Here is a 14,830-nt window from a genome sequence, read left to right on the forward strand (position 1 = left end):
GGGGGGGGGCACCTGCCCCGTTGAACCCCCCCCCTGGATCGGCCACTGACCTCAAGGCACTAAGGGAATGCACAAGCATTGTAGCACACTACCATGTGTTGTGGTACACTGTGTTGTAAAAAAAACATTTTGGACATGGCAAAATTTATATTAGCCAGTGTGCGTTAATGCAACTCACCAGGACGACAAGGAGTTAATGAGCCCTTAAACGGGTTCTTAAAGATGAAATAAAAGTCAACAAGAGCTGTTCTACCAACCAAAGGGTTTGTATTTCTTTCCATCTGGGCTATTCACACCAATGCATCTTTCTACCAAAATCAATCTTAATGTGAGTTGTTGCACATTGCAATGCACTGTGGCTTGAATGTTAATGCGTGTGATGACCTGCGTGTGATGACATGCATCTTAACACATGCATGTTGATGCATTTCCAATTATTTTAATTGGGAATGCACCAAGCAAAAAAGCAGTGCGTTTGAATATACAGCCCTGCCACGCAGCACAGCCAGATGGATGACACCACTTACAGTGAAAGTGTACGCAAATGCTAACAATGAATGTCTTTTACTTGCTACATTTTGGTCTAGTAAATATTAGCGCTGCACCTAACGATTATTTTCAAAAATCGATTAGTTAGCCAATTATTAAGTTTGATTAATCGGTTAATCAGATTTTAAAAATGGCTCTAGTGATGGACTACTAGTCTGTATTGAGATTGTAGTCCATCATGGGAGTAAGATTAATAGCGGTGGAAGTAAAATTAAAAAAAAGTGGGGTGTGCAATATAGCCAAATGGAAAGTGTAAAATTATACAGCAATGAATGCAGAATGGCAACCGCTATAGAGGACTACAAAACCCAGCAATAATACATTATACAGCGCAATGCAGAATACCACCAGCCATAGAGGCATACAACAAATCCCAGCAATAGTACATTATAGCTGGCGGTAATTCTGCATTGCGCTGTATAATGCATTTTCTGCGATTTTGTTGTATTCCTCAATAGCTGGTGGTATTCTGCATGCATTGCTCCGTTGTATAATGTATTATTGCTGGCTGGGATTTGTTGTATTCCTCTATAGCTGGTGGTATTCTGCGTTGCGCTGTATAATTATACAGCGCAATCATTTACCACCATCTATAGAGGAATACAACAAATCTCAGCACAGTCATTATACTATAATGTATTATTGCTGGGATTTGTTGTATTCCTCTATAGATGGTGGTATTCTGCATTGCGCTGTATAATGAGTACTTTTTGTTAGTACTTTATTGAAATGTCACAAGTGGCAGGTGTATGGGCACCTTAAAGTATCGTACGATTTCCGTACGACACTTTTCGTCCAATGATTGAACAGTCTTATGATTTTCGTACGGCGGCCCCGTTAGGCGTAATAAAAGAAAAGCACCTAAACGAATTGCGTCAATCGACCGCACGTATTTTCATTTGCGCATGAGCAGTGTAGATCGTGCGATTTTTGACGTACGGAATGCCACTAACTTGCGAAAATCGTACGATCTACCAAAGTTGTCAAACCTGCTTTAAAGTCAAAAGTCGTACGATTGTACAGTATGCCCAATCAACCTTGCGATTATCGTACGAAAACACGATCGCATACGATTATCATACGATTATCATACGATAATCATAAGGTGTATGGGCACCTTAAGACCGAGATTTGCGCAGGGCTACCATCAATTCTGGAACCTTCATGCAAAAGCGGATGCCTATGAGCTAAGAAGGTCCTATTGCCCCCTATGACTTCCTTGATGTGAGTATCCAGGGATTCACCAAACCCCTCCCCAGCAAATGGTATGTGTATTAAGCACTTCTTGCAGGGAAGCTCCGAAGATCAGCATTTGAGCCATAGGGTCCGCTGCATGTAAACAGACAAAAGGCTCATCCTGCAGATCTTGCAGAGAGTATCTGCAAGACCATCAATGCAATAATGCAAGACCACTGAAAAAAAGTGTTAAGGAATCTCAGGGTTTGTCAAAATGGACCCAGGATCTCTAGCCATAGCTTTGGACCATACAGATAAGGTATGACATACAGTCATGGTGGCAACAGCAGGTTGCATAGTTGTACCTCCATGGACAAACAAGGTCTTGAAGAAGGGAAAATGTGCTGTACGATACCAAGGAGGAAGACTGTACAAGCACAATCCATATCCCCTAGGCCTCAAGGTAACTAAAAAATGGCATTGTTTTCAAATTTGAAGCTAAAAACACAGCAAAAAGTCACAACAAAACCACAGATTTAACCCAAGGAAACAGGCTATCTTCTGGGCATAGGGGGGTCATGGTCGCAGCTTACCTGCTGAATCATACCTTTATCCCCATCACTTTTCTATGCCATTAACTAGGGATGTTCCGATATCGATGCTAGCATTGGAATCGGGCCCGATACAGGGCATTTTGACAAGTACTTGTACTTGTCAAAATGCCCCGATGCATAGCGCCGAAGCTTGCGCTGTTGTTGTTTTTTTTTTAACGCTACCTGAGCGGAGCGTCACTCCTGTGGGCTGAGCGGAGGAGCGTCGCGTCACTGCTGTGGGCGGAGCTCCAGGTGGGGTCCTAATGTAGGTGGCCGGCGACTGCCCGCCGGAGCAGCAGCGACGCAATGCTCCTCTTCGCCGACTATGTCCTTCAGTGCCGGAAAGCAGCGGTGAGTCAGCGCTGGTCCGGCGTGAGGAGTTCCAGGTGGGGACGACTAATTGTAAATCTTTGGTCTCCAGTGTATAAGCAGTGTGTACCCTATATGTAACACATATGTAACACATATAGGGTACACACTGCTTATACACTGGAGACCATAGATTTACAATTATTCTTTGCTAGCATGAATGGATTAAATGATCTGTATGTAGCCCTGTACTAGGGATCATTTAACCCATTCATGTTAGCAGAGGATAATTGTAAATCTATTGTTGCAGTGCACTCTATATGTACATGTACTATATACTACATATATCATGCACTGCAACAATAGATTTACAATTATCCCCTGCTAACATGAATGGGTTAAATGACCCATAGTACATAATATGTAGTTGTATTATGGATCATTTCACCCATTCATGTTAGCAGTGCAGAATTGTATATCTATTCTATCTGTACACATGTCCCGTACACTGCAGTAATAGATTTACAATGATCCCCTGCTAACATGAATAGGTTAAAGGATCCATAGTACAACTACATGTTATGTACTATGGATCATGATTTAACCTATTCATGTTAGCAGGGGATAATTGTAACTCTATTACTGCAGTGTACGGGACATGTGTGCTGTATATGTGCTATGGATCATGATTTAACCTATTCATGTTAGCAGGGCAGAATTGCGAGCGCCTCCCACAAGATGAGCACCGAGGCGCTATGCAGCGATCCTGCCCAGCGCCGACTACGAGAGGCACCGCGTGAGGCAACAGGGATCGGAGTGAAACTGTGAGTAAGGGAAGCTGGGATGGGGCTGGCTGTAAATCTATTGCTATAGTGTACTGGACGTGTGTAATGTATATGTAGTACATATATACAGCACGCACATATATACTCCACTACAGCAATAGATTTACAATTCTACCCTGCTAACTTGAATAGGTTAAATCATGATCCATAGTACATAACATGTAGTTGTACTATGGATCATTTAAAGTCACCTGTCCCTTTAAAAAAAAAAAGCATGAGGGGAAGTACTTGTACTTGGGCCTGAAAAAGTGGCATCGGGACATCCCTACCATTAACAGAGCACTGCCCAAAATTACATAACTCTGCAGTGCTTTATGAACGGCAGAGTGAGGCGGCCGAGGTACAATACCAGAACTGGTTTTGTTCACAGACACTGTTCTCATGCAGTAGGGGAGGTGGAAATGGGGCTCCCCCCATTGTGCATATCAGGAGATCTCAGTGGTGCTTAGAAAGCCCCTGAAGTAATAATTTTCACTTTAATTTTTTTTTAAAGGTTTAAAAAAAAAAAAAAAAACACAACTGTGCCTGGAGCTGGGCTTTAAAGTAGTGTCGACCCTTACTGAAGCTTGCTAGCTGCTTGAAGCTGGTGGAAAGCTTTGTAAATGTTTTTTTTTTTTTTTCAAGCCTGCTGTAAATACTGCTTTTTTACATGCTGAAGCCTGAATGTACAAGACCTTAGACAGGTTAATTCAATGAGGAAAAGAGCAACATATTCTGCATAATAAACTTAGATTAACAAATCAGAATGATATAACATTTTGTAAACTGATATACAATTGGTTGCTGTTAGCTACTACATTTTGCAACTGACCACCAATCTTAGTTCTGCTATGAAGATTAAGTCTATTATAAGAGCTTATAAGTGCCCTTACTTTATGTTATCCATATGAGCCAACTATTTAAAAACAAGTATGATTTAGCTCCTGAAGCTAAAACTACATATAGCTACAATGTGGTAGTTATGTGTCATTGTGTGTACTACATTCAGCTACATTAACACAAGTGAGAGAATGTGAATGTGCTCCATTATACTGCGTTATAAAAATTACTTTTGTTGAATATAGCCTTTCCATGCTATTTTGAATGATTAATTGTCCTCCCCTTAGTTGCCATGGGACCATAATACTGTGAATGGCTAAGCCAAGCACTACATAGTTCTTCTATATGCAGGCCAGATTTTACAGGATGCTTCTCCAATGGACTACACAACGTTTACATGTAACATGAGGTACTAGCCAATCCACAAAGGAAAATTTGTCACTGCTACATAAATCCAAAGGAGTTTTCCATTTCCTGCCAGAATACTTAAGCTTATATTACTGACCTGAGTATTAAATTAACAACTGGCAGCTAACATTTCTGTAGCAAAATACATAAGAAAGCAAAAGGAGATAGCTCTTTAAAGGTAACTGGGAAAAATAACACGATACAAAACAGCTTCCAGACACTCAGTGCTATTATGCCAATCATGTCTACAGAACATTTTACATACTAGGGCAGGAAACAATGGCTATACAATAGTGACATTTCCTTCTATCTTCTACATATCTTAGGCAATGAAAGGGCACGTAAAAACTTAACATGTTCCCTTAGTTGATAGGTATGATATGAAAAACTGGTGATGCCATGTCCTGGTATGTCTAAGTAGGTAGCAAATGGAAGGGTTTTCGGTTTACGTCTTATGGAAAAACGTGTTCTGGTGCAGAGATGCTCAATCCTTTTTGTTAACACAAACCCTCAAAATTAGATTGTCAAGTAAACTTCATTGTAGAAATATATTTTCTAATAGTTTAGGGATCACAAATATATATTTTAGAACTCCATTAAATTTACCATAAAGTGCCATTTTGAGTCCCGACCCACATCTAAATACCGGTGATTCATTTTAATTAAATTGAAGCTACAATTGGAAGACACTTTATTAATGTAGGATTAAAACGCAAACTGGAGATTAATGTTCCCCAAATCAATGTCCCTGTCACTGATCTCTGAATAACGAGCAGGAACAAGACTGATTCGTTTCCAATTATCAGATCACTATGATAGCCAATCATATTGATCACATGCCTCCTGAGCGGTCAATATGCCTATTGCTATTGTTTGTTCTACTGAATCTGAAATTTGTATACGTTTCCATTCAGCAAACTATTAAACATTCAGTAAACATTATTGAAGAAACAATTTTTGTATAGTTATCTGAACCAATAAGCATGCAAATGTTGTGTGTTACCCACTCTAGACATAGCTACATGTACTGTAATTGCTCATAAGAAAAACATGGACATCATACACAATGGCAGTTGCACAGAAAGTTATAATCTTTGGATCTGTGTAAAGTATTTTGTATGTACCAGAGGTAGGATACACTATACGTAATGGAAAAGAAAAAGGAGATGAGAGCCAGTAAGTGTAATAGAAAGGGATAATGCACTGTGCGTAATGAAGAGGTCTGCAGCACTGTGTGAAATAACATTGTGAGGTATAAAATACTTTATATAATTTAGATGAAAGTACTGTATGTAACATCGAGCTACAATGACACTGTATGTAATATAGAGAATACTGGACAGCTACAGACACAGAACAAAAGCCCTCAATAGATGGAGAGAGAAATGAATGGAGGTGCTGGATTTGTTGACTCTGGTGCAAGAATGTTTTCTTGGAGCCCCCCTGCTCAGAAGCCCATCAGCCCATGCCTCCTCCAACAAAGGGGGCCCAGATCTCACTGGGCCCCCCCAATCCTCGGTTTACCGCTGGTCTCTGCAACAGAGGCGCTTACACTCTAATGTCCCCCCTCAGTCACACACTATTATTTTTATATATTTCTATAGCTCTGACATATACCACAGTGCTGTACAGAGAAAACTGAGCCAGTCACATCAGTCTCTGTACATAGGAACTTACAATGTCCCCCCACAGTCACACAGTATTATTATTAGGGATGCACTAATACCATTTTTTCCAGACCAAGTACTAGTACCGATACTTTGCCTCAAGTACTTGCTGATACCAATACCTTTTTTTTTTAGTGTCATGAGACAGTTTTTTCTAAAACAATACAGTTTCATGATTTTAGGAAAGTGATAGAGTGCCAGGGTTCAGTCGCAGCTGCGACCCTGGTAGTTTTGCCTCCGATTCCAAGCTGTAAAGGGACTACAAATCTCATTGATACATTATACAGCAAGGCAGAATAATACCATTGGCTATAGAGGACTACGAATCACAGCAATACACTATACAGCAATGCATAATACCATCAGCCATAGAGGACTACAAAATCCCAGCAATGCATTACACAGCAATGCAAAATAGGAGTATATGAATTGTCTACATATTCTGAGGAGGGCTGCGAAGGTTGCCAAGGTCTGCAGAGGGTGCCGAGGAGGCCTGCATGCGGTCTATAGCTAGAGGGGACCATGCCTCCTCCAATGGGGGGGTTTGAATGGATTTACTGAGGCACTGCACCTTGGGCCCTGGTGCAGCCACACCGACTTTCCTGTAGCCAAGAGCTAAACAATCTACACGCTCTCTATAGGATGTGCAATTCCCTTAGAGGTTACATCCCAATGATATCTCTTCTTCCTCCATAAAGAAGATAAGTAAAGTAAAGAACACTTCTTTAACATGTTTGTTATATCCTTAACTATACCTGATGTTGAAGGGACACACTTTTATATTTAAGGGAGTACTTTGCCCTTAATGCACTGAACATTTCCTAACAATATTGCCTATAAAACATTACTGTGTTGAATACTCCCTATGGATATTTTGCATGATAATTTCTCTGTTATTTAGACACAAAAGGTGGAAATCTTAGATTTCCTGCTCATCAGTAACCTGCAGAGTAAACCTTCTAATAGCAGAGTTTAATTACCACAGCACTGCAGGTGCTCAACAGATGAAAATCACTTAACAATAACACTTATTATATTATAAATCTGTGCGTACACAGTATGAAGTATATTGCTTACAACTAACGTCTGCTATATTATAGTTAATGCATGTTTTTTCTCCATTTGTAAAGCAATAGTGCAAATTTTTGCAGAAGAGGTAACACAAGTGGGGAAATGGGTAAGGTTTATCAGTAACATGACTTCATATCATCATAAAGTGATCACTTTAATATAAATGTGAAACTCCAACTTTGTTGGGAGAAAACCAAATGCTCTACAAGCCAGTTACATGCAATGCATGGATGTTAACAAACCTCACTGCAGATTCTTACTGCTTCTTTAGTGTAAACAATTTCATTGCATATATTTTCGTATTACAGCCTGCTAAATAGTTAAAAGTCTTGCTGCTATAAATCACAAGTTCAGTCTCAATATTTATATAAAAAGAACAACTGAATCTTGGCATCCCTAGATGTGCAAAATCCAGTTGCACTCAAGACAACTTAAGGTGGCCTATTCCCAAAATTAAATGGCCCAAAGTCCGTGTCCATATCGCAGTCTGCCATTTGGGCTGCATTCACACCAGCAGCTGCACAACACAGGAGTGTCGCGCTGTTTATTGTTTTCTTTATTTCCCATTTACATACACGTGCATGCCTTATGTGCACGTGTTCATTCAAATCAGATGGCAGGGGTGGATTTATTTTTTATTTTATTTTTAATCACCCATTTTATTTTATTTCTTTTTTTACTCATCACCTTTTTTATTTTATAATTTTTTACTTTATCATCTTTTTTTCCACTTAACTTTTGCCATCACAAATGGGATAACAAGCCCCTATGTGACAGCATTTAGAGGTGACAAGTTCTCTCTATGGAAACATCAGGGTTCTACTCGACTCCTGATGTCTCCCCTGTACCTCCAACACCGAGGATGAAGCGCTGGAATGTTTTAGCCGCCTTCTGACAGCTGAAGCATGAAGCATTGAGAATGCCTAATGCTTTATTGATCACAGAGAAGATAGGGGAATGGATATTCCCTGGTCTGCTCCCGCTCCCCATCCTGACACTGCATGTCGTGGACCTGGGCCCCCCAGAGACACGAAAACCACAGCGGGGGTGTAGGGAAGGGGGGAGCGGAACGATCCTAGCTAGTACAATTGATCTGGGTGGCTTTACAATTGGCCCCGCCTGCCTTACATCATTGGTTGCTAGGAAGCTGGCAGTCATAAACCAGTGCAAGTAGGTGATCGCAGTCCAGGCAGAATCACCGCACGGTACACATCCAGACCATGGTCTGCCATTTAGTGATGATTGCTCTAATGTCTTCAGAGAAAATCAACACTTCTCCAGGAGGACACAATATTGAGGTGGAGGTTGGCAGGAGCTACCATAATTGCAGTAGAGGACACAGGAGATTGAAAACACAGGAGACTGACACTTCTAGGAGTGTCAGTTTCTTACCACACGTCACATGAAGATTCCTCTTCAACAGAATGGAGCTTGGTATGCGAAAAGTATTTCCTTTTTTCAATGAGGAAATCTTTTCTGGAAATTTAATTTTGACAATAGGGTCACTTTGAAGATACCGGGGATAAAAGACGTTTTTGCAGACACCTGGGAAAAGCAGTGACCCAATAATATGTGCAAGGGATGAGATCTGTAGGGGCTTTCTATACATAACAGTGCTATCATGGTTTAAGGAAAAATTTGGAGGTTTTTTTTTTTGGCAACATCAGAAAATCATATCTACCTGAAAACTAAAATGGAAAAAAAAGTTATTTAGATAAAATTAGTTATTTTTTTTTCAAATTATATTAAATTAGGAGGGCTAAAACTTGGCTGTGCTGTCTTGCAGGGGTGCCTGGATCAAAATGAGAGATCTTTTGGCAGCTAAAACAGGGTCATCACTCACTCTCTCTCATTTCAGCAAGCTCCCGCTGTTTAGACTGACCACACAATGCTGCCCCTATTTACCATGTGAAATATCCTGTTGAATAAATTAAAAAGCAAAATCGGATTTTTATTAAATATGGAATAAACAAGGATGGATGGCAATTATTTTGGTCAGTTTTAAGTTATTGCCCACTATATGCTGAGAGTGCAGTGCTGAGCCGCAACCAGGACGGATCCTGACAATATTGTTGAGATCCACCCTTCCGACTGATTGACAGCTGATCTGCCTCTCTCTTCCCCTTCCATTCCTCCAGTCAGCACAGGAAAAACAGAGAGGGGGGGGGGGAATCCCTGTGGGGAGCAGTGACCGACAGTCACCGCTATCTGCAGGAAGAGGATCAGTAACTCAGCGATCGGCTGTATGTGTTCGCGGAGTTCCCGATCCATAGAGTAGACCTGTGAAAGCTTCAGTGTCACAGGTTGGCTTGAATTATGGGAATTACCCCATAATTCTCTATTATTATTATTATTATTACATAGTATTTATATAGCACCAACAGTTTGCGCAGCGCTTTACAATATAAGGAAGACATTATAGTTACAATACAATTCAAGACAAGAATTTTTAAATTTGGCTCCAGTATTAGCAACCCTTGTGTCACTTGGCATTGCATGCAAATTAATCAAAGTATTAGTTAGAGAATCAGAAAGCTGATCAGTAATTACATTGTTCAAACCACCAGACTTTCATGAATCAAGCACAAAACAGTAAGTCAATCAGAGGAAAGAAAGCCTTTATCAGTTCAGTATCATTATAGTTATATATATACCATTTCCTGCAGTAAATTAAAATATGACTTGCCCTTCTATTTTCTTGCGTTTACTGTTGGCATGGAATGTGCTACACGAGTGGGTGACTAGAAGCAGGCAAGGTATGCAACCAAAGCAATTTTTTTTAGATATGGGAAGAGTGAGGGAAGAATTTAAACTTTGTTATTTATGTTTGCGTTGTTTATTTAGGTCTGCTGGGAATGACTCCCCCCACTTCCTGTCCTAGAGACAACAATGGGGACTCAGTCAGCAATAAAAAACACATTATTTAGTAGACTAGGGAAGGAATAGAACCTTTGTCAATTTTTTGTAATACAATAAAATTTGTAGAAATACTTATGCCTCTAAATAACACAGATAGTTGATTCTCCCTGAGCCACATTCCCTTTGGGGTGCCTCACCTGACATACATTATACTCAATTGTTTTTATATAGCACTCACTGACTCTTCAACTAGACGTCACCCCATGGACTAATATCTGCTACTTAACTGACTGTGGTGATTTTGGTCTATGTAGAACTTGTGACGGGAATGGGTAAAGTACCTCTGCATATTTTGATCTCTAATTTGCTATTCTTCTTGAGAGCACTGGATTATATTTACTTTTTCAATATGCCTCCTAACACTTTGGGGACTAATGTTTCAACCTGCCTGATACTCTTATTTGCTCAACATGCATTTTGAGATGGTTGCTGCACTGCTTTATTAACATTGATTTGCATGAGCATTTTAGGGAGTCCTGGATTTACACGGACACAAGGTCATAGACCAATACAATATTGCTGCTCCTTGATTCCACATGTCAGAGACTAGGTCTGTCCTTTTTGAGCTATGCAAGAGCCATTGAATTGCTGATGCTCACAATCCAGAGACAGGCATTCTGAATTCTTTTTGGGCTGTTTTACCACTTTTTACTTTATGTGGATCCTATTATGGTGCTCATTGTACTGCAAGCTCAAGTTTGGATCCATAAGTGAGCTACAAGCTCACATTTAGTTTACTAATTTGTATTGAAATTGCAGTCTAGCAAGGGAGCAAGATTGGACCAGTGACTACTTTACAACACACACAGGAACAATGGGGAACAAAAGTAGCCACCTCAAGAGGGAAGGACAGCACCAATTCAGAGAAAATTTGAGGATCTGAGGAGTGATACACAATTAAGATACATTTTTGTTAATAGTTAGGGTACTTGAATGCATTTTTAAGATTTAGCTCCTGAGTTTAGTGTCATTTTAACTCTATGCAATAGCGATTTAAACAATCTAAGCAGTGTTGCACCCCTTTTGGTGCTTTTGATGTGAATCCTATACAGTTTGGAGGACTTTTTAGAGCTATGCAAAAAACACTAGTGATGGATTCTCTCAGTATTGTACAACTTTTGAGGATTATATTACTACAGATCTGCACAAATTCCATGTGCAAGGTTGTTAATGCTTCTTAAAAATCAGATGGCTCCTAGTATTTAGGGTTTTCTCTAGTCATTGTCAATGGAGCTGGCTCCTAATAAAACCTGCTGGCTCCTGTTTCGTACAGATTGGCTCCTGAATTTCATTTTAATTTGTCCACCCTACTATGTTCCCAAGGGCTTGTTCACACTGAAAGCTGTCCTGTCAATAAAAAATGAATCAGAAGCGCCAAACGTTGACCAACAAATGAAGGATAGTTGCGGGTGAGGATTACTAGGGGTGCTGCCCCACTTCAGCCTGGGAAGCTGCAATACTGTGGGAGAGAAGAAAAGAGAAGGGCGCCCTTCTCGTTTGTTCTCTGCCCTGTCAATACTAAATGGAGGCTCTAAAATAATATACAATGGAGACTGTTGGTATTTTCCCCATGCAACAAGCCACACTTGTGAAACAAGATACATTTGTGAAATACATTTTAAAGAGCTTGATTTAGGATTACTCCTAATAGGAATCAACAAATCAAGTTGTTGATTAACTTGATTAACCTTTTTGATTACAAAATTAATTTGGGGAGTTTAATCTGGCCCATTGACACACCCACAGACATTCACACACATTTTAATATTTTTTTTAGGATCCAGTCCCCCCTACCTTATGGGAACTGGAGTGGATCCTCAGCTGGGGGTCCAGTGTGGGCTGTTGTGTTGTGACTGAGATCCATCCATAAGTGCATTGCTTGTACAGCTCCCTTGTGCTTCTTGGAGAGGTGCCGGGAGCCAGGAAATGACGTCACAGGCTACAGGGCACGCGAGGGAGCAGTAAGCAATGCACCTATGGATGGTGCTGAGCTCCCTCATGGCCATACCCCCAGCCCACTCCACCTCAAGCTGACACTCGGCACCGGGCAGAATATTTTAGAACGGCTGCTCAGCGAAAGAACTGAAAAGTGCTGTGCTAGGGAGAGGCTGCGGAGCATCTCACCTAGCGCAATGGAAGGCACCCTGCAACCCACTAATTATGAGGTTGAAACCCATTTTTGGGTATTATGTAACACAGAGTGCAGTAGTATAGAATACAAAGTTATTATTACCAGCAGTTCACCCTGACTAACTAGCCCTGCACACTGTGCCGAGGTGAGATTAACAACTGCCAGACAATCGCGACAGTGCCTTTCCTACTTAGCCAGAATGAGGTAGTGGTGCATGTCAGGAGACCCTGGAACAGAAAGTGAGGGGTAATCTTTGTAGCAAGGACAAAGATAGCAATGAAAACAGTTATGCCTAGTGTTCTACTTTAAGTCGATGGATTAAAGATTAACAGAACTGTGAAAGAATAAAAAGACATAAAATATGCCACATACTGTAGCTACTGTCTGTTGCCTCTAATTGCAAGATTAAGATTAATACATTTTTAACACAGTCACGAAAATTTCAAAATGCAAACATGTTATCAAAAATGTATGGGGGAATTTATCAAAACTGGAACAAACAGAATCTGGAGCAGTTGCTCATAGTAATCAATCAGCATCTCTCTTCAGTTTGTTCAGGTAAGATTTGAAAATGAGAGATAGAAGCTGATTGGTTACTGTGCAAATCTGTTACTGTGCAAATCTGCTCCAGTTTTGATAAATCCCCCCATTGTTTTTAACCAAAAGATTGCCTTCTCACCTTGCATAAATGCCGCTAACCATGTCATGTTGTAGGGACTCATCTGCCAGTTTACTTGGCCCAGCTGCTTTGGAGATTAGCAGCACCACTAAGCCTCGCATCTGAAGGTTGTTGCGACTATCGTACACGAAGGCTCTGCCAAAAACAAACATATAAATACAAATAAAGAACTCTCAGTATAGTATATGTGAAGTCAAACCTAAGCAAAGCATAAAACAAGTTGAGAAACTGTGCCCTAATGTCTTTGCTTTCAGTCTCTTCTTATTACAGCACTTCTTTTTTTTTACAATACGATACAGTAAGGGATATCTCCGAGCCAGCTACTGATTTTAATTGCTTCCGGCTTAACTGTCACTTAAAACACACAAGCTGACATGTTTAAGTTATCCTATTACAACCATTTCTATAGTGCAGTTGACAAGACTCTCTTCTGGAAGACAGACACTCATAATGTAGTAAAAAGAAGACAACGTCTGTGAAATGTGGAAATAACTGTTTATGGTATGACCTGCAGCTGTCTGAAGAGACAAATTTATCTGGACAAAAACTAACCTGCATCCAGACGACGATAGCGTTCAAAAGGGCCATTCCCCTTCAAAATGATTTTTATTGTTTTTAATAGACGTTTGAGTTTTCACCATCTAACAGATTCTTTTAAAGTTGTTTTCGCACACTTGCTGCAGTAGCTTATGATATTTATTTTAACATATACTTAAATTATATCATGGACATTGCAAGAGGAAAGGTAAGATTAAATGCTTCTTTTATGTACTACATGAGCACAACTTATTCAAGTACTACAGAATATGCACCTCTTAACTTTTGACACATTGCTTGCTCAAAGAGTCATTGGATATTAGGCATACTATATTAGGTTGACATTGGTTTGAATGGTAATGTATCATTTTGATTTCCCACCTTTGAAGGGAAACTATATTCCCCATGAATCTAAAATACATTTTATAGCTTTATCATAGTGTTTCTGTGTTGCAAGTTACGAACATCAATAAAGTTTTGTATGCAAGCCTAACTAAACTAATGCCCCCTACTCCATATTCTTACTTGGGTAAAAATCCTCTTCTCTGGCGGTCGCTTACTGAGACATCATAGGCTTGTATGGGGACATCCCAAAAAGCAGCTACAGTTCCTGAATGGCCCCATAAAAATCTACGAGGGCTCGATGTGCAGATTTGGCTGGTTACGAAGATTAATTTTGCCCAAGGAGTAGAAAAAATTGCTCAAGGCTATGCTACGGGGTAAGAATCTGAGGGAGAGGGATGTTAGTGCAGAGGAGTTCAGGTGTAGGCGTGCATTAGAGGAATTTAGTATTAAAAGTACATTTGTCTTTTTAAGTAGATGTAATCCCTAACTGAATGACAGGAGGGCGTCTTAAGGCCCAGTGCGCACACGAGCGTGGAAACGGTCAGCAGTGTAAACAGCCAGCAATGGCAGTTTACATTCAAGCGATCAGGTGTCTCTCAAACCCCCCGCCCACCACTCCCCACCGTCTTCATCGCCGCCGGTCCCGAGATCTGCTGTGCCCGGTACGGCTGGGACCGGCACAACGACGTGGTCAGTGGAGATCAAAGGGGGATCAGTACCCCATCTCCCCTCTGGTCCCCGAATGCAGGAAGTGAAGTACATTACATCACTTCCTCCATTCA

The 14,830-nt window shown here is 40.5% G+C and overlaps 1 protein-coding gene across 1 annotated transcript in view; it reads right to left on the reverse strand.

Moving 5' to 3' along the window:
* Positions 1–14,830, reverse strand: part of PDSS2 (prenyl (decaprenyl) diphosphate synthase, subunit 2) — a 141,740-nt gene that overhangs the window by 83,739 nt on the left and 43,171 nt on the right. The window contains exon 3 of the mRNA XM_018553522.1: positions 13,167–13,301. Coding sequence (XP_018409024.1) covers positions 13,167–13,301 — 135 coding nt within the window. The remainder of the gene's footprint in view (positions 1–13,166; positions 13,302–14,830) is intronic.

This window comes from Nanorana parkeri, unplaced genomic scaffold (assembly GCF_000935625.1).
Source record: "Nanorana parkeri isolate BGI_ZX_2015 unplaced genomic scaffold, ASM93562v1 scaffold123, whole genome shotgun sequence".
NCBI lineage: Eukaryota > Metazoa > Chordata > Amphibia > Anura > Dicroglossidae > Nanorana > Nanorana parkeri.